We start from the raw sequence: 24,355 nt of genomic DNA on the forward strand, positions 1-24,355 counted from the left end.
TGCATAAAAACAAAAAGAAAGAAAGAAAGGCAGTCTCAAGACCCCAACTAGGAAGGTGTTCTGAACTTCAGTTAAAATGCAACTTTCTCTCTGCACCCTGCCTATGGATGATTTCCATATGATGTGCTTGTAAATTTAATGGTTTGACTTGTTTGTTTCCACCTGGATCAGTTCAGAAAGGAGATGGACTGAAGTGTCTGAGCAGAAAGCCAAGGCCTCTTTCACCCAGATCTGTCATAAGCGAGTCACTGCTGAGGAGGAAAACCAAACATCTCTGTGGCCACCCAGATCAGGCCCCTTTCTGTACCTTCTGCTGTAGGGCCCTTTCCAGGGACTCCACCTTCATCTGCTCTTTCCGGAGTCCAGCATGGAGAGCTGCACTCTCAGCCTTTGCTTTTGTTCGAACCTGAGCAATCTCCTCATTGGCTCTGTTTATGGTGTTTGGGTGGAATACAGAGACAAAAAGCACATGATTAGCCACTAGTCAAAGCCAGGATACTAACCACTGACATCTGGGAGGCACAGCCCCCAAAGAATTGACTGCATGACAAAAGAAAAAACAAAAATCGGTGACCTAAATAATCTCATTTTAATTTATAAAAATTCAATTTACAGACAACTTCAAAATTTGTATCTCACAGCAAATGATTTCTACAACAGTCTTAGATTTTTTTTTTTTTAGCCCAGTACAAAAGCGGACTGGATAATTTTGGAGACGATCACAGCTAGAGTCGGGATACTAACCACTGACATCTGTGAGACACGGGCCTACAGGGAATGAGTTTATTAATGAGAAGTGAAAGACATTCTTAAAAACCATAAATGTCAGTTGATGAACAGCCAGTAAACTGATGAAAGGATGCTAAAGCCTCATTGGTAATCAGAGGCATGTAAATTAAAATGATAAGCTTTGAAAATTGAATTGGCAAAAATTAACAAGGATAGTCCTGTGTGGGCCGAGATACAAGGAGACAGGCAGGCTCATGTGCCAATGGGCGGTTGGAAACTGGCGCTGCCCTGTGGCAGGCAATGCGGTAGTCACCAGGATGATTTAAAGTGTACACGCCCTCCAACGCAGCAATCCCACTTTCAGTTATGTATTCACAGAAATACTTCCACCTGGCACAAAGATGAGTGCACAGGACGTTCGCTGTAGTGTTACCTTCAATGGAAGAAAGTTTGTAACTGTCTAAGTGCCCATCAATAAAGAAATGCTAGAGTTCCACGACCTAATAAAAAGAATGAGATTCAGCTGTATGTTCTGACGTGAAAAAATGGCCGTGATACGCTATTGAGGGAAAAAGGAAATTTGTCTAATGTGATTCCAATATTGTAAATATTTTTTACAGTTCAAAATCATAGTATTTATACAGGCACAAAGAAAAGACTAGAGGGATATACAATAAACCTATGTATAACACATAGAGGGATCTGTATAACCTATGGAGAAGAATACACAAGAAACCTAATACAGTACTATGGGAGTGGGAAGGGGGCAGGGTAACTTCTGTTTCTACAAATAGAAATTTAGGCAGCAAAATGCAGAAGTATGTATTACCTTTTAGTTAAAAAGTCAAGTTGGAGGCCAGGCGCGGTGGTTCATGCCTGTAACCCCAGCACTTGGTGAGACCAAGGCAGGTGGATCACTTGAGGTCAGAAATTCGAGACCAGCCTGCCCAACATGGCAAAACCCCGTCTCTACTAAAAATACAAAAATTAGCTGGGCATGGTGGCGGGTGCCTGCAATTCCAGCTCCTCGGAAGGCTGAAGCAGAAGAATCGCTTGAACCCAGGAGGTGGAGGTTGCAGTGAGCCGACGTTGTGCCACTGCACTCCAGCATGGGTGACAGAGTGAGACTCTGTCTCAAAAAAACCAAAAAATCAAGTTGGATAACACTCCCCAGGATAAACTCCAAATGCATTAGATTTAAGGATTTAAAAAACTAAGCCAAAAAGTGTAAGTAAAACATGGTAGAATATTTTCTATCCAGCATGGGGAAGATACTTGTTACTATGACAAGGAATCCAGACGCTGTAAAAGAAATGACTAATACATTTCAGCACATAAAAGTAAATTTCTGAATATCAAAAAACACCACAGGCAGAGGCAAAAGACAAATGATAAACTTGAAAAATTATTCAAAATTCTTATCACAAAGGGCTGGTGTCCCTAATATATAAAATATATAAACTGACAATAGGAAAATGGGCAAAGAATAGAGTAATTCATAGAAAAGCAAATATGTTAATAAATGAATGCTGAAATATATTCAGTTTCATTCATAAGATAAATGCAAATCAAAATTACATTAAAATAAATGCTCTGGGGCTGGGCGCAGTGGCTCACATCTGTAATCCCAGCAATTTGGGAAGCCGAGGCAGGCGATCACTTGAGGTCAGGAGTTCCACACCAGCCTGGCCAACATGGTGAAACCCTGTCTCTACTAAAAATACAAAAAATTAGCTGGGTGTGGTGGCGTGTGCCTGTAATCCCAGCTACTTGGGAGGCTGAGGCAGGAGAACTGCTTGAACCCAGGAGACGGAGATTGCAGTGAGCCTAGATCGCACTGCTCCACTCCAGCCTGGGTGACACAGAGAAACTCCGTCTCATAAAAAAAAAAAAAATAAACAAACAAATAAATAAATAAATGCTCTGCTGCTTGCCAAAAACAAATACCTATGTTGAAATACCATTTTCACCTATTTGATTTGCAGAAAATAAAAACGTTGATCTGTTGGCATAGCTGCAGAAAAAAGAGATGCTCTCATGTATTATATAAGGCTATAAAATGATAAAAGTCTAATGGGGCCAATCTGATAACACTTATAATTATAAATTCATATATGCTTTGGTCTAGCAATTCCTCTTCTAACATACAGATCATAAAGATAACTCACAGGCATGCAAAACGATCACCTACCAGGTCACTTACTACAGCACTGTCTGTGGCAGCAAGATATTTGAATTAACTTTAATGGCTAACAGGAGGGGACTGTTAAATAAATGATACATTCCAACAATGGAATACCATTAGAAAAAAAAAGAGGAAGCTCTTCTTGCACTGACAGGGAAAGATTCTCAAAATTATATTGCTAAGCAAAAACAGCGAAGTATGCTATAATCATATAAAAAAGGAGAAAAAAATTTTAATAGGAAGAAAAAACAGAAACCAACAACAGTGATTACCTGGCATAGAGAAAAATGGGAACCCAGTGGAAGGAGGCAGGAGCAGATATACCTTTTCTTACTTTTTAATGTTTTAACAATGGGAAAAGGGTTTAAAAAGTGAAATAAACACGTACAAATACAACCCGGAGTTGCAAAACAGTGAATTTTTTTTTCCTCTGTCAATCTTCCCACAACATCATGAAGAGTGAAATTCAAAATTTACAAGCTCTTACTTGTCCAGCTTTTCTTCTGCGTGGATTTTCAGGGCCTGGTATCGCTGCTCCTCTTGTTTAACTCTGGCTAAGTAATCCTGAGCACATTTCTTCAAGGCTTCTTCATTCTGTTCCAAAGCAAAAATTGAAACTGAACAGGTCATTTTGTTTCTTCTAATCTACCACGTATCAGAGTTTTCACTTTTCAAAGAATGGAAAAATCTAATTAATTCAGATATCTGCCTTTTATTCATACTCTGCAGTAATTTGAAATAGCCACATGTAATTCTTCATTGAGGAAATTCTACATAATGTCTTCATGTGTTAATTTTCAATATCATACAGTAAGGGTCAGTTATACCAATATGCCTACTTTAGGAAGGCAGTTATTCAAAACTGAATGGCAATTTGACTTCCATATTTGATAAACTGGCCAGTTTCATTTTTATTTTAATATGAAAATAAAGACATTTCCTTGCTATAATTGTGTCTGGTTGATATGGTAAAGCTAAATTAAATCAACAGGCCCATTTATATCTAAATTTGAAATATTATACTTAATTCTTCTAGAATATGCAGCTTGAATTTTTCAGTGACATGGAATTCCTTCTAATCCCTTTTACTAAAACTGAAACGGTGAATTATCAGAAAGAACATTTCTAGAATTCACCTGAGGTCTGAGGGTTCAATTAATAGTTCTTGCAGTTTACGCCACAGCCTGGGGTTTATTGGCTTGACACAGGAGAGGAGTGGCCAAGACATGGCCACCCATTGGGCCAGATGCCTGACCAACCAAAGAAGGAAAAATGTGGAAAAATCCAGCTTCACTGGAATAGAGGATACAAGGCCAGTAGGTCCTGAGCTCCTATTTAAAAGGATACCCACAACGTCTGGCATATGTATTTGATGACCAGTTACCAAGGAAATACACCATTGGAAATACACCAGGAGACAGAGGGAAAAAACACTCTTACCTTCTTGAACCCTTCCAGAACGCCTTTCAGGTTCTCGTATCTCCTGAAGAGATCAGAAAGGGACCTTTCCACAGAGTTAAGGTCGGCCAGGGCCTGTTCCTTCTCCATGGTCAGTTGCTGGAAGCTTTTCTGAGAGGTCATACTTGTCCTTTGTTCATCTTCTGGGAATCACAAGTCAAAACGAACGACATATTTATTCAACAAATAGAGACTCCCTAGAAGCCAAGCAGTGTTCTCGGTGATAGGGCTACAGCTGGGGATGTGACCAAGTTCCTGCTCTCACGGCTTACATTCTAGTCAGGGGAGATGCATGGTGACAAGCGATGGGGAAAAATCAAGGCAGGGTAAGGGGGAATGGGGGTGAGGAGGGGGCTGTACAGAAAGTACCCGCTCTCAGGGGAGAGATTCGAGCAGAGACCAGACAGAAACAAGGGTGTGAACCATACAGCTACCTGGGAGAATATTCTATAGAGAAGAACAGCTGTGGTAAGGCCCGGAGCTGGGAAGGTGTTAGGTGATGTGGACAGTAGAAAGTATCATTTCACTAATTTAGTGGAGAAAGGCCAGACTTTGGTTTAGGGAGTCGATCCTTATGCTATGGATGAGAAGAGACTCTAAATTCAATGCAGGAGGCTCAATCTCTGTTGTTTTGTAAAGGCACCACTGGGTCTGATGCAGAGAAATTACAACCTGCACTAGAGTAAGAACCCTGCACCAAAACAGGATGCTCCCAGCGGGTGTTAATGATATGACCAGGCCACCAACAGTCACAGAATTCAAGGCCTGCCATCCTCTAAAATGAACCTAACTACAGTTGACCCTCATTATTCACCAAGTCCATATTTCCAAATTCGCCTACTTGCTAAAATTTGTCATCCTAAAATCTATCGTCCTGCACTTACAATAGTCATTTGTGGATGTGTGCAGAGTGGCAAAAATGCGTTAGTCACCTGATAAGCACGCTCTCAGCTGACAGTGAACAAAGCAACACTCTGCCTTCTTGATTCATTCCATAAACAAGTGTTCTTCTTGTGGTCTATTCGGGCCACATTTGTTGCATTTGTGTTCTTTTGCTGGAGACCTCACTGTTCTGAGTGGCCTCCAAGGGCAGTGCTACAGTGCTGTCTAGTGATACTAAGCACAAGAAGACAGTGAGGCTCCTTAAAATACATACATTACAGAAGCTGTGTTCAGATGTGAGCCAAAGTGCTGCTGACTGTGAGCTCAATGTTAATGAATCAACCATATATATTAAATAAGGTGTCTTTAAACAGGAACACACATAAGACAAGGTTATATACTGATCAGTCAATGAAAATGTTGTGGCCAGATGCAGGAATCTAACTCTGTCTTTTCCCTAGGAGCAGTGTTTATTTATTTATTTTTTGACATGGAGTTTTGCTCTTGTTGCCCAGGCTGAAGTGCAATGGCACGATCTCTGCTCACCACAACCTCCGCCTCCCAGGTTCAAGCGATTCTCCTGCCTCAGCCTCCCGAGTAGCTGGGATTACAGGCATGCGCCACCACGTCCAGCTAACTTTGTATTATTAGTAGAGATGGGGTTTCTCCATGTTGGTCAGGCTGGTTTCGAACTCTCGACCTCAGGTGATCCACCCATCTCAGCCTCCCAAAGTGCTGAGATTACAGGTGTGAGCCACCACGCCTGGCTAGGAGCAGTGTTTAGCATTCACTAATTCGGTGTTTGCAGCAACTTTACAGAACATACCTCCCACGAATAATGAGACGACTGTATCTAAGTGACAGACAAATAAAAGTTTGTGACATGGTCTGAAAATCATCCAGGCATCCGGCTATGGTCTTACAGTTTATGCTACCCCCAACCCCAAATTTGTGTATTGAAACCTAATCCCCAGTGTGTGAGTATGTTCAGGGTGAGAGTGGGCATGGAAGGGAATTTGGGAGGTGATCATGTCAGGATTAGTGTCCTTATAAAAGAGACCCCAGAGAGCTAGCCAGTCCCTTCTATGAGGAATGGGCCCTCCCCAGACATCTCATCTGTGGGCACCTTGAACTTTCCTGTCTCCAGAGCTATGAAAAATGTTTGTTGTTTATAAGCTACCTAGCTTACAGTATTTTGTTATACCAGGCTGAATAGACTAAGACAGATCCTATGGCTCATACCCTCGAAAAACAAAATGTTCTCCTTACCAATCATTTGAGCAATAGTCTTTTCATATTCAGCTACAATTTTCCTAAATGAGAAAAAAAGAACTTATTACCAGGGGAGGATTTTCAGACAATGAAAGTTGGAGAAATGCTGCCCCAAACAATTAAGCACATTAACGTATACCACCAATTTATGTAATCCATTTATCTGCTTTGGGGCTCTTGTTATCTCTCTCTCTCTTTTTTTTTACATTATATAAGGTTTCTTAAGGTTCAGAAAAGGTTTCTGTTAAGATTTTATGTTTAGTCAAACTTACATTTTACTTATAGAAACAACTGCCTTCCCTTTCTCTTTGCACCTATTTGAATATCGCAAGGAAATAGATTCATTTTGCTTAGACGCGTCAATCTTTTACAAACTAAGTTAAAGATATTCTTCTGGGCTCTTCCTAAGAGATGCGATCTGACCTTAGGCTTTCCTGACCTCAATCCACCCTTTCAGACACTCTACCTCTGATTCAGTTACAAGTTTTATTTTGTGACCTAATTCCAAAAGTATTTCACTTATTCGAAGACTTTAAAGATCATCCTCTTGGGTTAACCTTTCTTCTAGTGAAGAGTGACAATGTCCTTCTGACCCAGTCCAGTGCTGGGTGCTCTGTGAGCCACATCACGTCCTCCTCTGCCCTCCATAGTGGTGCCCCCATCACTTTTGACGTCATATCCAAGTTGGTTATTATGTATGGCTACCACTCTCTCAGAGCAGGAATGTCCCTTCCTTTCCATCAAGCCCAGCAAAGGGCCTTACACCCAGGAAATGCTTAAAAGACAAATAATACAAGAGCAACAAATTAGAGGGATATATTTAAAATGTTTTTTAATCATTCAAGTGTTGACCACACAGTGTGTGAATTATTTACGCCTTTTTTTCTCCTCTACTTTGATTTCATCTTTAGTCATTTCATGGCTCATAACTCTCTTTTCTAAAAGTGAGGAAAAATAAAAAGATTTTAATTTCAAGTCAATCAATTTTGTTTCCTGTTAACAAGCTTTCTATCATCTATTTGGTGGTTACATAATTTGAAACTGTCATGCATAATTAATTTTGTAGAAGTATTATGGACCAGGTGCCGTGGCTCATGCCTGTAATCCCAGCACTTTGGGAGGCTGAGGCAGGTGCATTGCTTGAGCTCAGGAGTTAGAAACCAGCCTGGGCAACAGAGTGAGACCTCATCTCTAAAAAAAATTACACAGGCATGGTGGTGCATGCCTGTAGTTCCAGCAACTTGGGAGGCAGAGGTGAGAGGATCAGTTGATTCCAGGAGGTTGAGGCTGCAGTGAGCCATGATCACACCACTGCACTCCAGCCTGGATGACAGAGTGAGACCCTGCTTCAAAAAAAAAAAAAAAAAAAAAAAAAAAAGTAGTATTATGAATTCCAATGTCTCTATCATTGGATTGGATAAATCTTATTTTTCAGTATTCTAAATGGATATTTTGATACAAATTTCTGTCAATTCTTCTAAGAAGATAAGAATTATGTGGGTTCTGTTTACATGTTATGTTCTGGACAACACAAGATAAACTACAGTATTTGAATATAATAACTGGTTACCAGTAACTCCTGAAATAACATTCTCAATCACAAAGCAAGATGCAAACAGCAAAGCCTTCAAGCTCTCAACACTTGGTTCTGTGGCAAGCAAACACTGTCATCACTTCATCTGTATCAAATCTAACAGTGCATAAAAGTATCCAGCCCCTCCCCAAACCTCCAGTCTAACCTCATCTCCAAAACTTCTTGCCGGGTCTCTTCATATTTCTTCTTCCATTCATTTGCTTCAATCTCTTTAGTGATTATCTAAAGTATAATAAAGCTTAGTTTTACCCAATCTATTACAATTTGCATTTGAGACTGGGAACTGAAATAGCACACAAACACGTCTAACCCAAGATACTCAATCTATATTAGAAATATAAACCTCAATATTTAATGTTTGTAAACATTTGGAAAAGTCTACTCTAAGCCACACAGGATGCTGGGATGTAAACACGGGAATAGAGATGAGTAGAACATCTCCCAGAAATTCCAAGTGGTATTTACGGCGTCTGTGAACTTTACCTTGGTCCAGGGTCTAGCTCTCAGCTCTGCAGGGCCAGGCCCTGACTGGGACAGACACCAAGAACAGAGCCATCTGACTGGCAGGTATTCACTCTAAGGCCATGTAATCGCGGCTGATGCCAGGCCACCAGAGAATGAAATTACCACAAAATCAGAGCATTGGAAGTTGGCATGAGCAACACATTATCTTTCTATAGAGATTTTTGACAGCTTCATAAAAATGGAGTCAGAAGGAGGGGGCTCAGATGAGCTGGCTACATCTAGCTATAGCATCCGTCACCATCAGTAGAGTCTTGCTAGTTAGCCTGGAACCTAGGCTCATATTTGGGATGCTCTTGCTAACTGGAAGGAAATATTCTAAATTCATTGCCTCAAACTCCATTTGCCCTGGGCAGGGCTTGCATGGGCAGCCATGGCGCTCCACTTACTGTACTTCCCTGACCGTGCCTCTCTCTTCCTGATTGGTAGTTTCGTTATATTTATTAGGATCTCAAGAACATAGAAAGATGCATCCTGTGTGCTTCAGGTAATCAGGCATCTCTTTACTTTGATCCATTAGGTGGTGATCTCATAGTTTAACTCCCAGGAAAAAGATCAAGTCATTTTTCTCATTTACAAGATTTTGGCCAGGCACAGTGGCGCATGCTTGCAGTCCCAGCTACTCAGGCGGCTGAGGCAGGAGGATTGCTTGACCCTAGGAGTTCGAGGATGCAATGAGCTATAATAGTGCCACTGTACTCCAGCCCGGGTGACAGAGTGAGATCTTGTCTTTTATTAAACTTTTATTTTTCTGAGATGGAGTTTCGCTCTTGTTGTCCAGGTTGGAGTGCAATGGCGCAATCTCGGCTCACCCCAACCTCTGTCTCCCGGGTTCAAGCGATTCTCCTGCCTCAGCCTCCCGCGTAGCTGGGATTACAGGCATGCACTACCATGCCCAGCTAATTTAATACTTTTTTTTAGTAGAGACAGTCTGGTCTCTACTAAATTACCGAACTCAGGTCTCAAATTCCCGAACTCAGGTGATCTGTCTGCCTTGGCTTCCCAAAGTCATGGGATTACAGGTGTGAGCTACTGTGCCAAGATTTTGTCTCCCAAAAAAAAAAAAAAAAAAAAAAAAAAAAAAAAAAAAAAAAAAAGGCTTTTGGTGGGTCTTCTTACCACTGCTCCCAAGTTTTGAAAACAGGACAAGCTGACATCCCTCATTACCAACTTGATGCTATTTTATAAAGCTGTAAAAGACCTACAGCTGAGGTGCTTAACCACTTTCAGCATACTATAAAAATTAAAACTAAAAAAAACTATGTAACTAAAAACTACAAAAATAAAATTGCCACACAGTCCTTTAAGAACAGGTGGAATTGTCAAGAAACACACAAACCAAACACACAAAATACAGCATAGAAATAGGACAGGAGACGGTGGGTAACTGATTAATGGTACACAACATTGTCGTTCATATTTTTCAGATAACCAGGAAAGGCCTAGCAGTGATCAATTTTGAACAAAGGCTGTTAAAGAAACACAATACAGGAATCAGAGAGTTGAACTGTTTAAAGAATAAATGAAAGTAGGAAACAACTGTGTATTACTGCAAAAAAATTACAAATGTTTAAGCATGAGTATATATCCTCTGTAAAATAAAAGCACTGATTTTGTTACACATGTGAGCAAAGCTGGCAAAATTAGATATTTTAAATGTCAGGACTGAAAGATAAAGAAGGGTACAAAATTCTTAAGAATATTTCAGATTGTCAACATTTTACCCTGGAGACCAGAATGTCAGGACTCCAGCACCACTGCCACAGGGGGCCCTTTTTACGACCTAAACAAGCTGCAGGTAATAAGAACTTCCAGCCTGGGATAACTTGAGCCAGCAGAGATACAATCTACCTGCTGGTACATGGGCCTTACAAAGAAATGGAGTGATAAGCAGACCAAATAGGAGAGCTTTTACCTCTTCTCTTATCAAGGTGAGCACGGCTGTCTTGTCTGATTCGCTGAGGCAGATCCCATCCAGGGGGCTCTCACCTCCACAGGACACTGACACAGCAGCCTTCTCTGCAGAGGACTCCAGCAGCCCCTGTGGAGAAAGGGATTACATTGAATACATCAGCTTTCAGCTTCTTAACCCCAGACATCCTTCAACAACTTCCTCATTATTAAATTGATCACACCCTTTAAAACCATGTTTAAAGAAAAGTCAGCGGACGGGGGGCGGGGAGCAAAACAAATCTAATTATGGAACTAACTAAAGAAAAACTGTTATAATGACTCTCAGAGTGGTCTTAGCTTCTGTTGAAAAGATAACCTAGAGAAATTTTATTCTGATCTAAAAGGGAGAAAGTGTGCTTATAATAGTAGTCAGTCACCAAAGAACCACATGGATGACAGAGAAACACACCCATGATTAAGTTTCTGGGGATAAGCTCCATGTAAATGGAATTTTCTTTTTTAAAAAAGAAAAAACAAAAACAAGTGACAGCTGCTCCTGTTGCATATTGATGCTTTGTATGTATTTTTATTTAGCCACTGCAGATGGAAATGTTTCTAAAATACTAACTTTCAGGCCTAAGGAAGCAGAAATAGCAAAAATATTTGAACTCTTTGAACTCTCACCCCCACCCTTTCACCCGGATGATTCAGGATCATCCTGAACTTCCACTGCTCTGCGGAGACCTCCTGCGGTAACCCTGCCTGCTGGGTGTGTGCCACTGTTGCCCATATGCAAAACGGCCATACTTAAGTCAAGGTCCGTGCCTGTGCGTTGATTCCTCCTTGCTACTAAGCTTTCCACTCCCTTCTGGCAGCACTTCACTCTCTGAGGTGCTTGCTCACTTCTATCATAAACTCAGGTTCCACAGCGAAACACTGGCAAACTTTTTTTTTTTTTTTCCATGAGAACACGGACTTTGTACTACTATTTTCCTTCCTAAAAGATGTTTTTGGCGGCTATTCCTCCCACCTATGGAAGTAAACTTTTTATATAAATGAGTCATCTAATACCTTGGGAACATCCAAAATGCCAAAATGACCTGGAATAATCTTAATCTTAAATGTGGGATAACTAATCAATTAGTTATTGATTATAATCAATCAGTTACATCTTGTGTGAATCAACACTAAACAGAAAGTCCAAGGTGAACGTAGACCAGTGCCTTTTAAATTTTTCAGAGTCATTATATAGTTTTACCCTCTCTCTAGAAAATGCTCAGAAACAGAATTTTAGCATGCGGCCTCACAGACCTCAGCCACGGGCCCAAAACAGAAACCTGTCTCAAGCCACAGAAAAGCAAAATACAAAAGCCACAAGCCGGCAGTGCCCATGTTCCAGCAGCATTTGGGGGAGGGCAGCCCACCATGCCAACACAAGTCCAAGGTCCCCACAAAACCTCTCTTTTCTCTCTTGGGATAGATCTACCACTAGAACCAGAAGGCACTTGCAGTGGGCAGCCTCTAAAATGCCCCCCAATAACCCCTACCTCCAGTACTAATCCTCTCCCTCTGTAATCTCTTCAAGTGTAGGCTGGACTTAGTGACTCATTAGAATATGGCAAATGTCATGGATGTCACTTCTGAGGTTAGGTTCTGAACAAACTGACTTCTATGTATTGAGAAGCTACAGGGAAAGGCCCATGTGGCAAGGAGCCGATGTCTCTGCCGACAGCCAGTGGGGACCCGAGACTTGCTAACAACCACATGAGTGAGCTTGGAAGCAGATCCTCCCAGGATCCTCCCTAAGTCAAGCCTGGATATGACTGCAGCCCTGGTCAACACCTTGACTGCAGCCTGCAACAGACCCTGAGTCAGAGGCACCCAGCAAACCTGCCCAAGATTCCTGACCCACAGAAACAATGAGATAATAAACACTTGCTTTAAGTGTTGGAGTAATGTGTTATACAGCAGCAGATAGCTGATACACACCTGGACATCTGAATCATCTCATTAACTTCCTGTGCCTTGTTTCTTATCAAGAAACTGTTACTTGCTTAAAGGCAGGTAATACAGGAGGTCAGGTTGAGACTTGATTCACCTCACTGTTACACTTCTGATTCTAAATTAATAACATTTCATGGGTCTGTCTCTTGTGAGTTCTTAGTTTAAGCCACGAGGTTGAGTCAACTTTAGGAAACAGACTCTCCGTGCTTTCCATGGCTACCAGGTTCGTGAGAATTTGGGAAATAAGCCCCCTAAAAATCTTCATAGCCAGGAAAACATCAACGTCCATTACAGAGTTCAGCATCTCATTCATTTGTTAAAAGGGTAAATGAATTCAGTCTGTCTGCTTAACAACTCAATGCTAACACATGTAGGGTCCAGAAGAGGCAGCATCCTGAGCAGGAGGTGGGAGATTAAACCTTAGATGGTGTTTGATGTCTCCAGGTGAGTGGGCTCTTCAGCCTGCCGGCTTTCCCCAGTCACTCTCCTCTCTGCCTGGCCACATTTACAAGCCTCACTACTCAAAATGCAACAATACTTACAGGTGTAAGGGCAGGAATGTATGCCCTTGCCTACTTTAGCCATCTTTTCCAGTCTCCTAGGATTTAACTTTTTACATTCCTTAGTCCTTTAGGTTGCTTATCAAAAAGTGCAGAACATCTCACAGGGGTGTCCAAGGAAGAGAATGCAGTCATGGGTTCTTAGTTTCTGTTTCTGGTTGGGCCAGTAAAGCCCCTTCCTCATCCCTCTTTTCCGCTTATCACTAGAGACAGAAACTAAAAAACATGGCTTCAGGCTGCTAACAGCCTAAAACGAAACCAATCAGAACAGCAATAAGAACAACAAAATTAAGCAAGCTGGACAAGCTTGTTATAGAGAATTGGCCAGAAGATCTCTTTTAGGCCTGGGCCATCTAGTATGTCTTTAATGAAGATGCTAAATCAATCAATCACATCCTTCCAAAAGGGCTTCATTTCATGTTTGCCAATGCTTCTCCCAGTCTCTCAAAACGTTCACAACTGAGGACCAACGAAGACCAGTAGACAACAGAACTCAATGTACTCCTGGTTGCAAATTTACAGTGAGCACAGATGCCACAGATTCCCGTGGCTGTGTCCTCGCAGCAGGAGAATTCGCACCACTAATCTGTGGCAGTGTGCTGACTGTGCTCATTTGTCCTCGATCACAACCGAGCAGTACCAGCCCCTGCCGTACTCTAACATAGAGACATGCCCGAAAAAGTCAAATGAACTCACCTTTTAAAAAATTTTAAACTTAAAAAGAAAAGTTAATTTCTTATATGAAAAATGCTGTGGAACAACAGCTGAAAAGCAAGGAGAGACTGACTCCCACCACTGATTGTACTCTGGCCTCAGTCCAGCCATCACCTACCGCTGGGCACAAGACCGCATTGGAATGAACTTCAGAGCAACACGGAGAAACTTAAAAAGTGAATGCTGGATTAAATAGATGATTTTTTCATTCAATGTTTTGCATGGTGAAATTTCTTTATACAATGTTTATTCAATGTTCTAAGGAAGTAGGAGTTAATTTATGTTGGGAAGTTCAAATGGAGTTGCTTTTAAAAGGTCACAGCATATGATATGTTCCTCACCAGCTGCCTTCAGAGACAGTGTTTGCCATTTTTTTCACTCTTCTTTTTCACTCTTATTTCCACGTGTTTCCTATCAACACCACACCAGTGTATTTTAACACAACAGTGTATTCTAGCACACCACTAGTGTATTCTAGCACTTTACAGCTTAAATCTTTCACGTTATCATTTTAACTTATCCTTACAACCATTTTGATGAGGCAGATGGGTGCTACTCATTTTATGGATGTATCAGTGGGGAATCAGGAAGTTGAAAGTTTAAGAACTGAGTAAACAAACGGGCCGGGCGCAGTGGCTCATGCCTGTAATCCCAGCACTTCAGGAGGCCAACACGGGTGGATCACCTGAGGTCAGGAATTTGTGACCAGCCTGGCCGACATGGTGAAACCCCGTCTCTACTAATAATACAAAAATTAGCCAGGTGTGGTGGCGCATGCCTATAATCCCAGCTACTCAGGAGGCTGAGGGAGAACTGCTTGAACCCAGTAGGCGGAGGCTGCAGTGAGCCGAGACTGTGTCACTGTACTCCAGCCTGGGCGACAAGAGTGAAGCTTGGTCTCAAAAAAAAAAAAAAAAAGAACCGAGTAAACCAGCCACGTGCGGGGGCTCATGCCTGTAATCCCAGTACTCTGGGAGGCCGAGGTGGGCAGATCGCTTGAGCCCAGGAGGTTGAGGCCAGCTAGGTAACACGGCAAGACCTCATTTCTACAAAAAATACAAAAATTAGCTGGGGGTGGCGGCATGCAACTCTAGTTCCAGCTACTTGGGGGGCTGTGGTGGAAGGATCACTTAAGCCCAGGAGGTGGAGGTTGCAGTTAGCCAAGATCACACCACTGTATTCCAGCCTGGGGAACAGTGAGACTGTCTCAAATAATAATAATAACAATAATAATAAAAACCTTAGTTAACCCAATACATCTGAAATGTTATCTCAATATGTAGTTAATATAAAAAGTTGAGACATTTATGCTGCCTCTTTTTCTGAGTAGCTACAGTTCAAGTGTGCTCAACAGCTACCTGCAGCTAGGGCTACTCTACAGAACACTGCAGAGACTACGTGTTCCTCAAGTGAAGAAACTATCTTATTTACATTTTATCCTCATCACCTAACACTGACCAGAATTTAACAAATTCACATGGGCTTCAAAACAAACACTGAAAGAAATCTGAGCCCCACCCGGCCCTCCACATTCAGGAACTTACAAGCACAGTGGACCCGTCTTCTTCCATCTTCTGGCACGTCTCCTTCTCTATGCCTAAGACAGAAAGTCATTTTTATAGTTATCCCAAGAAGTTGGTTCCTTTCCTCCCTAGTGAAAGGCTCTTGGAAACGCCAGTGCAGGCCAAGAATGACTACGAACACATGAAAAGCATTTTAAGATTTTATTTAAAAGGAACGCTGGCATTTTCTTGAGCGTTGTTATAAGTCCATGGCATTCAGAAGAGGAGCACGTGGTTAGTCGCCAGAACAGGTCGTCAGCCTTCAGGCAGAAAGAACAGCAAGGCTGCCCCCTTGTGTCCATTTAAAGTTTGGAAAAATGCGTTGTACTAACTGTGGCATTATTTCAGAAAGGGGACACTGTGTAACACTGATTTTTTTATCATCAAGTTGGAGTGAATTTAAATTCCAGCCCAGAATGGTGGCCTTGATCTAATTAATGCAGCAGATAAGATAATAAGCTTTAAAATTCAAGCCAGCACAACTAAACTCATTCTCCCCTCCACACCCTTCAAATGGGCTACCTTGTCTCAGGTCTATCCTCTACTCTACTAGGGTAGAGGGTGACATTTAAAATAACCAGAAGATGGCTGGGCACGGTGGCTCATGCCTGTAATCCCAGCACTTTGGGAGGCCAAGGTGGGTGGATCACCTGAGGTCAGGAGACTAACCTGGCCAACATGGCGAAGCCTCGTCTCTACTAAAAATACAAAAATTATCTTGGCGTGGTGGCGCATGCCTGTAATCCCAGCTACTTGGGAGGCTGAGGCAGGAGAATCGCTTGAACCTGGGAGGTGGAGGTTGCAGTGAGTTGAGATAGCACCACCACACTCCAGCCTGGGCAACAAGAGCGAAACTCAGTCTCAAAAATAAGAAAAATAAAAAATAAAATAACCAGAAGATACACTCATTAAAGTAAACATAAAAATACAGAAAAGCATATAAAAGTTTACAATCTAAAGTTACAATCCTCCACGTGGCAATCACTACTATTGTTGTCAATAGCTAATTATTTAAAACACAAATGTGACCATCACTCCCTTGTTCAAAAACCTTCAACCTCCCCCTCCCTACCTATAGGATCAAGCCCAGATTCCACGTCACGACCTTGTTTCCCACTTGGCCAGGTACTTACAGAAAACAACCAGGCCTTTTACCAACATGTCAGCTTCCTTCCCATGGCTGTGTAAAAGTCTCGTTTCCTGGAGAACATTTAGTAAGTATCCATCAGGACCCAGTTCCAAGGGGACACTCCCCAGGACACAGTCGGGATTCACCTAACAGGGCCTGTAGCCACTCCCACACCCAGGACCGCAGCCTCCACTTGCCTGTGATGTGGCTGATCAGTTACAATGTAACCACTTGTTCAAATCTGTTCCCTTTGCTGTTGCTAACTTTGAAGACAGCACTGTATGCACAGGGTCCCAGCTCTCTACATAAATTTTTGTTCAAGGAATTTCCTCCAGTGGGGAAGAATATAATTCAATAAATGTTTACCATGTACTGTGTCAAAGGTGATTCAAAGATGACTGTCTGGTAGTCTCCAACCTCAGTAAGTTTATAATATTACCTTCCTGTAATTAACACACTGCACTAGGTACTGTGGAACAGGAAGGGGGAAAGGAAATGTGGGAGCATAAAGCATGCTGCAGAGACCTGAAGGGATGTGCAGATCTGTGTAGGAGGCGGCAAAGGAAGACACTTCAGATGGAAAAAAACCAAGGCAGGTGTTAAGAATACTCAGGATTAACCCCAAGAAACTGCGGGAATGGCAAACAAGGGCTTAGGGAAAGATGTCAGGGCAGAAGGCAGTATAGGAATAAATCAGGAACAATGCCTGGCACATTATTTTACATATGAGAGACTGAGGCCTGGGATGAGGAGGAGGCCGGGGGAATAAATTGCTCCAAGTTCTTACTTTCCATCTGCTTCCCTGGCTTAATGGCAGATCATGACTTTTAAAATTCTATGCATAAAAGCCCACAAATAAAATTATGTTAAGAAGATCTGAGTTTTTAATAATGTTTAATGTAGTCAGGAACATGGTTCTAAACTTTTCGTAAGTAAGGTTCAAGGCCAAGGACGTAACTGGGGTCCCAAAAGAGGGGCTTAGCTCTAGAATGATCTGACAAGTCCATCAGTAAGAGGTTTCAGCCCTGATTAGTCCAGGTTCCTCATTAGCATGTTACGAAAGATTTTACAGTGCACTGGTCAATCTCAACTTACCACTGGTCAATCTCAACTTACCACATCTGTACCAGAAAAATTTACAGTAGCCTAGTATCATGAAAATAATCTCTGCATACTTTGGCATTGTGGCTAAAAGACCATGGAACCAGACTGCTTAGAGTCAAATGTAGTTCTGCCATTTACTAATGACGAGGTTCAGAACACACTTCACCAAAATGTGGTGCCTTCGCATTAGAGGACACAGCAGAAGCAGGGGGGTCTCTCAGCCCCTATCCTGCCCTCTTCCCTGAAGCAGGCCATAAAGGAATCCCTCAGACCTTCCCCCGAAAATAGGTCATAAGACCTCATTACAGAGGGACCTCCTTGTACACAGAGAAAAACAATGTCCTTATCCCGAAAGACACAGACACCAAGAGGAAATGAAACAAACAGGACTTGCTAAGTTCCCCTGGTTTATTACCATAGATCATGCCCTTCTGTCCTCCAATTACACTTCTGCACAACTATCTGTAAAAGTACAGTTTTCCCTGTTCCTTTGGGTCTTCATTTCTGGAGGCTCTCATGTCATGTAAAACTTACGTTAAATACATTTGTATGCTTTTCTCTTGTTGATCTTTTGTTAGAGATGTCTCAGCCATGAACCTTGTGGTGGGTGAGGAAAAAGATACTGCTTTTCTGTCCTACCCTAGCCAAGTGACTTTAATCAAGTCACTTAACTTCTTTGACTTACTTTGTCTCTCTGAAGAAGGGAGAAAAAGGTAACACCTTGCTATGAATGAGTATATGCAAAGCACTTAGAACAATGCCTGTACATGGTAAGGCACCATACATGTTAGTTGTTATTTCTCTAAGTTAAACAATGAGTATAACAATCACAAAAAAGTCAAACGTATGACATATTTATAGGCCATTTGATATAGTTTAAATATTTGCCCCCTATATCTTATGTTGAAACCTGATCAACAGTTGGAAGTGAGGCCTAATGGGAGGTGGCTGGGTCATAGAAGCGGATCCCTCATGAATAGCTTGCTGCCCTCCTTGTGGTAATAAGTGACTTCTTGCTCTGTTAGTTTCTGTGAGATGTTTGTTAAAATAGCCTGGCATCCTCCTCCCCCTCTCTTCCTCCCACCCTCTCGCCATGTGACACACTTGCTTCCCCTTGCCTTCCACCATGATTGGAAGCTTACTAAGTCCCCCTCACTAGAAACAGGCACTGGTGCCATGCTTATTCTACAGCCTGCAGAATCATGAACCAAATAAACCTCTTTTCCTTATAAATTAGCCATTCTCAGGTATTCCTTTACAGCAACGCAAATCAACTAACACACCACTATACTTTAAGATATGGCCATATTCACATACAATTATAAAGAAATTCAAGGAGTCTCAAACACATCAGCATCTCCTATACAACTTGTCACAAGTATCCCTACGTTCCTAGTACTTCAAGAAGCCCTTTTTTTGTGTCCTTTTTCCGGGTAAAGAAGCAAAGCATAGGTCAGCATCCTGAATCTATCCTTCAAGTGACCCAATTCTTTAATCTCTGTAAGGCGCCTCCTGCTTTATTAGGCTTTCAGGCATTTCCATGCTTATGTACATTAGAAAGATGAAGATATGCTTCCATACCTGCTTCTGAGGATGAAAACGCATGATTTATGGTAGACACAGGAACATTGGAACATTCAAAGTACTCCAGGTCTTCCTCTGGCTCACCTTTCACCTCGGCCCCAGCTGATTTCTGACCACAGGACGTGGATGCCAGTTTCTCCTCATCGGTAGCATGGCCATCCCTATTAGAAATGTCTGAAATCTGGGAGATCACTGCTCCTTCATCCTGAGAAACACAACAGAGAAGATGCTACCCTTTAGGAGGGCAAGCAATGGGGAAAAGTGACATCCCATGAATGGAACAAGGTAGACACAACTCCATACAGATATGTGAGAGGTTAATCACAGATCAGGGTACAAAGCAAGGAGGAAGTTGGAGTCTTTCAATTGTGAGATATTGTTTTATAGAACCTAGTTTCTGTAATTTGAGTCTGAGGTTTCAAAAAATGATCTTCTCTAGGTTAAGTTTATAAGCAAGCAGTTTAAGTGGTTTAAGACAATGGTTTTCCATTTTTTTGCTTGTATACCTTCTAATTTTTAAAAAAATCTATGCACCCCATTGCATTTTCAAGTGACAGCTAAAAACTTTTTGGCATAAGTTTAAATAATTACAAAGAATGTAATATCTGGAATGTTCTAAATATTGAATTTGCTTAATTAACGCTATCTAGTTACCTTGGTGATTTGATACCATATGTAAATTTACACTAACAAGTTCCTGAATAAGTCAGAAGTTTATGTTATTCCTTTTCCTCTCTAAATCTGTATTTCCATTTCACTTCCATCATGAAATCCAAATGAAAAACATCTGCATGGCTGAAAGTCTTTTAAAGGTCTCTATCCAATGTCTCTGTGAAACTTTTTTCTTTGACTATAGGTCTTAAAATTTTTTTCTGCTGGAGAGTTATTATATTAATGCATAACTTATTTTCAAAATATTGTAAGTTTTGATAAGTATTATCAGACACAAAAGTACGTTGTTATATCAATTACAAAATGTTTTATTGTACTAATTCTTAAAAACTTTTACAGTGCAATAAATGGGTTTTATTTTATATCCAATAAATGGGTTTGGGGTTTCTTTTTTTTTTTTAAAGAAGACCAAAGATAAATTTCTCATAGTTCTTGCTGCCTACTTTAGCAAAATCTGGGAGAATCTTTTACACATTTGTAACAGATGAAAAATAACTCAGATTGCAAATTTCCCCCACCACACCCCTTTTTTACATTTTACATCATATACCAAGTCTCTGGTCCAAATTGTATAGGATAAGTTATGTTAAATTGAACTCTATTAAACAATGAATGTATTCCTGTAATAAGTATACTGACAAAGTTTTAAAAAGAACAAAAGGATCTCACTGCAATCAGATGGTCCTGGGTTTCAGTTTATTTGTTTTGCAATTAGTCTATATGGTCATGGATGGATACTATTTATTGCTAGAATGTAACAAAGGTCAATATCAATTTTATTCCTGGTTTCTATTTTTATAAATATAATCATTAAGAAACCTTATTTATACAAACAATAGATGAAACAGAAGGTAATTCTTTCTGTAACATAAGTGCCTTTCAATTCTTTGAACCCCTTTCCAAGTTACGTGCCCCAAAAAATCTATCATCAAACATTATTTTTAGATCAGTTGACAACTCAGGTTTTCCTCTATTGTTGAAAGCAATGAATTAGAAAACCATCTGACTTAAGAAAAATACCATCCAGTTATTAGTCAATTATCTTCTTAGCACCTACACCAATATTTCAGATCTTCCCTTTGGTGCCCTGGAGACTTTCACCCCCTGTGGTGATGGCGATGCATCTTTGTAGCACTTAAAGTGGGAATTTTACCAAAAAAAAAAAAAAAAAAAGTCATTGTGAAAGGGTTCCCTTGTCTTCAGGTACCTTCTCTTCAGGGACAGTAAGGATCTGCTTAAAACTGAGTACTCAGGCACCCATTGGAAAGTCCTTTTGAACCACCCACCAGGGGGATGCAAACTCCCACTGGGGGACCCCTGGTCTAAGAGAAGTTCTGGGGATGGACACAGACTCACCTGGGAACATGCATCCAAAGTGAGAGACTGAGTTTCATGCTTCTTCACCTTACAGCCACTCCTAGAAAGAGAAGAAACACAAACAAGCCAGTTTGCAATCACACTGACAACTGTCAAGGCATGAAATGGAGCAGAGAGCAGTGTGTGCGGATAGAAGCCAAAGCGTACAGCACCACACAAATCATACATCGCCGCATGAGAGAGGCAGGGACACCTTTTATGCCTCTGAGTTTTCTCCAGAGAGACGAAGTAAGTAAAGACCTACAGTGGGGCTCATTCTCTGAAAAGACCCCCTCCGCTTGCTTCTGTGAGTTGTCAAACAGTAGCACTCTTATGTCTATGGTTTTTAATTACACGCCACCAAAAGCTTTTCAGACAGTAGAGCCTTAGCAGCTGGAGACATTCAGTTCCTCTGAGCCTCACTCACTTGGCTTTGACATTCATTAGAAAAATCATCACACTGGACCAAATTCTTTAAAAATTCTTTATTGCACTAAAACCCATAGACGTCTCATAAAACAGTTCCAGTTAAGACTTGTGTGCTCACAGAGAAGAACTGTCAATAAAAAGTATAAAAATAAAAATATGTGGGTAAACTGTTACCATTTCTATTAAGTAGTAAGATGGAAGATGAATGTCACATGCTGCACAAAGCCTGAAACTGGGGAAGCTTGAACCACCTGTTATTTGTAGATTAGCACACAATTTGTGATCACAGGACTAATTCAGATTCTCTTCTAATAAACTTAGAATTTCCAGTAAAAACACCACTGTGACCAAAAAAAAGAGAAAAAATTATTTGCAACTTTTTTCTTTTGTGAGAAAAAATACAAAGACAAGCACATAAGTTACCAGAATGTGCATAATCACTAGTTCATGATCTTCTTTCCCTAATCTTCTTACTGAGTGCTACCCTCTGCCACCAAACTCAAGTTGAGCTGACTCAGTAAAATTTATTAACTGTTCCAAGCCAGTAGCTTTATCATACCAAAAAAGCCAATGATCTCCAATATTAAATAGCAGAACAGTCCCTCAAACCACTGCTGCGATGATCTTGGGGCCAAGCCAGCTTTTGGTATTGTCAAAGCGCCACGTGACACCTGCCAAGCCAGGGAGCGCAAGCTCTAGCACCTAAGGTGTAAAGACCAAGCCCCACTCCCTTAGGTATGGACAACTGCAAGGCTAAGCTGACTCATGAAGTGACTGATGAAATGCAAAAAAAATCATCAGAAGATCAAACTCAGAATTAGAAGCAAACATGCTATGGAGAGATGGCTGGGGGAAGGGGGAGAGGAAACTGCCAACGGTCCCAGTGACAAAAGAAACAGCAGTACTTACAACAGAAAACAGAGAAATTTCACTTGTTCAGTAGTCCTGATGCACCAACCAAATTAGAGACAAGAAAGAGACAGACAGATGGAGAAAAAAATCATGTAAAGACTGGAATATTCAACTCTAGTCTGGCAGATGTAAAAGCTGCACAATTCTTTCTATGAGGTGAGATACAAATTAAAAATGTATTCATGAATGTTATCACTAGTGAGTGAATGATGAACAGACCTCATCTACAAAACAGACTGGTAGAAACACTCAGAAATGCCACAAATTCAAATTTATAGATGAAAAATAAACTTCCAAGAGGTCTAGCATGCCTTTCTTCTAAGAAGAACAAGACGACAAGATTTTTGATTGCATAAGGACTTAAACCCCTATTAAGTGTATTAGATCAAGAAGTTCATTCAACAAAAACAGAATAGGGGAAAAAGGTTACTGGGTGAGGGTGGTAGGACTCGAGAGATGGTGCTTCTTGCTGCTGAATATAAAGTGTAGAATAAATTACCCTTTCTTTGGCCCAGATTTCATCTTATTTAATGCATTGGTGGCATGCAACTGAAAGATCCACAAATGACTCCTTATCAACTTCAGTAGGCAGAAGCATCCCACATTTAGGGGAGGAAGTACCTAGGCAGTGATGTGCCCAGTACATACCCTAAGTGCTGTCTAGAGAGAAGTAACCAACCTTAAAAGCCACGAAAGAGGGCACCCAATCAATAATATTTTCCAACAACCATTTAACTGCTTATATACAATCAAGGAACAGATCGAGAGCTACTAATGACATTACTCCCCTTAGCCATTCTGGGGCTGCTGAGGAACTGGTTCCTACATCTCTCTACTTTCTTGGTCCTGAAGTCGATCCTTCTGCTCTTTAAACCTCTGGGCATCTTCCTTTCTGCTGTAAGTCACCATGATATCCAGAGTTTTTCTTTAAGTCATAGCAATGCTGAGAAGCATTTCCCCAACCGATCTATAGTGAGAACTACAAGCACAGTGCTTCTCATACTCCTTGTACATATTTCATCCTGCATCTCATTGGTCCTTCTTTATATCTACATTTTACTCAAACTTTTTAGTAAAATGTCACAGGGCCACAAAAGGATACACAGTCAGGTGCCATGTAATGACATTTCAGTTGTGTATACGATGGTGGTCCCGTAGGGTTATAATGGAATTTAAAAACTATTGTCTAGTGATGTCCTGACGATCCTGACCCAGGGTAGGCCTAGGTACCATGTGTGTGTCTGTGTCTTAGTTTTTAACAAAAATTTTAAAAAGTAAATAAAGAAATAAATAATTTTACACAAAGAAAACTTACGGAATAGGGATACAAAGAAAGAAAATATTTTTGTATAGCTGTACCATGTGTTTGTGTTTTAAGCTAAGTATTATTACAAAAGTCAAAATTTCTTAAAAAATTAAAAAGTTGATAAAATAAACATTACAGTAAGCTAAACTTAATCTATTAATGAAGGAAAAAAATTTAAATAAATTTAGTGTAGCTGAAGTGTACCGTGTTTATAGAGGCTACAGTAGTGTACAGTAATGTCCCAGGCCTTCACATTCACTCACCACTCACTGACTCACTCAGAGCAACTTCCAGTTCTGCAAACTCCACTCATGGTAAGGGCCCTACACAGGTCTATTATTTTTTATCTTTTATACTATATTTTTACTGTACATTTTCTATGCTTAGATATGTTTAGATACACAAATACTTACCATTGTGTTACACTGCCTATAGTAGTTTTTGTTTTTGTTTTTGTTTTAAGATTGGGCCTTGCTCTGCCAGCCAGG

At 40.9% G+C, this 24,355-nt stretch overlaps 1 protein-coding gene across 15 annotated transcripts in view; it reads right to left on the reverse strand.

Annotated features, from left to right (window-relative positions):
* The window catches only part of TACC1 (transforming acidic coiled-coil containing protein 1), a 126,845-nt gene that overhangs the window by 5,920 nt on the left and 96,570 nt on the right, over window positions 1–24,355 (reverse strand). For 6 of the 15 annotated variants that reach the window (XM_010385257.2, XM_030937336.1, XM_030937339.1 and 3 more), the window contains 9 exons: window positions 21,221–21,281; window positions 19,277–19,397; window positions 15,358–15,410; window positions 10,558–10,683; window positions 8,266–8,342; window positions 6,524–6,567; window positions 4,355–4,515; window positions 3,402–3,508; window positions 308–428 (listed from right to left, as the gene is read on the reverse strand). In XM_010385257.2, the coding sequence (XP_010383559.1) occupies window positions 308–428; window positions 3,402–3,508; window positions 4,355–4,515; window positions 6,524–6,567; window positions 8,266–8,342; window positions 10,558–10,683; window positions 15,358–15,410; window positions 19,277–19,397; window positions 21,221–21,281 (871 nt within the window). The other 9 variants (XM_010385255.2, XM_010385262.2, XM_030937340.1 and 6 more) reach the window with 4 other exon arrangements.

This window comes from Rhinopithecus roxellana, chromosome 9, assembly GCF_007565055.1.
Source record: "Rhinopithecus roxellana isolate Shanxi Qingling chromosome 9, ASM756505v1, whole genome shotgun sequence".
Lineage (NCBI taxonomy): Eukaryota > Metazoa > Chordata > Mammalia > Primates > Cercopithecidae > Rhinopithecus > Rhinopithecus roxellana.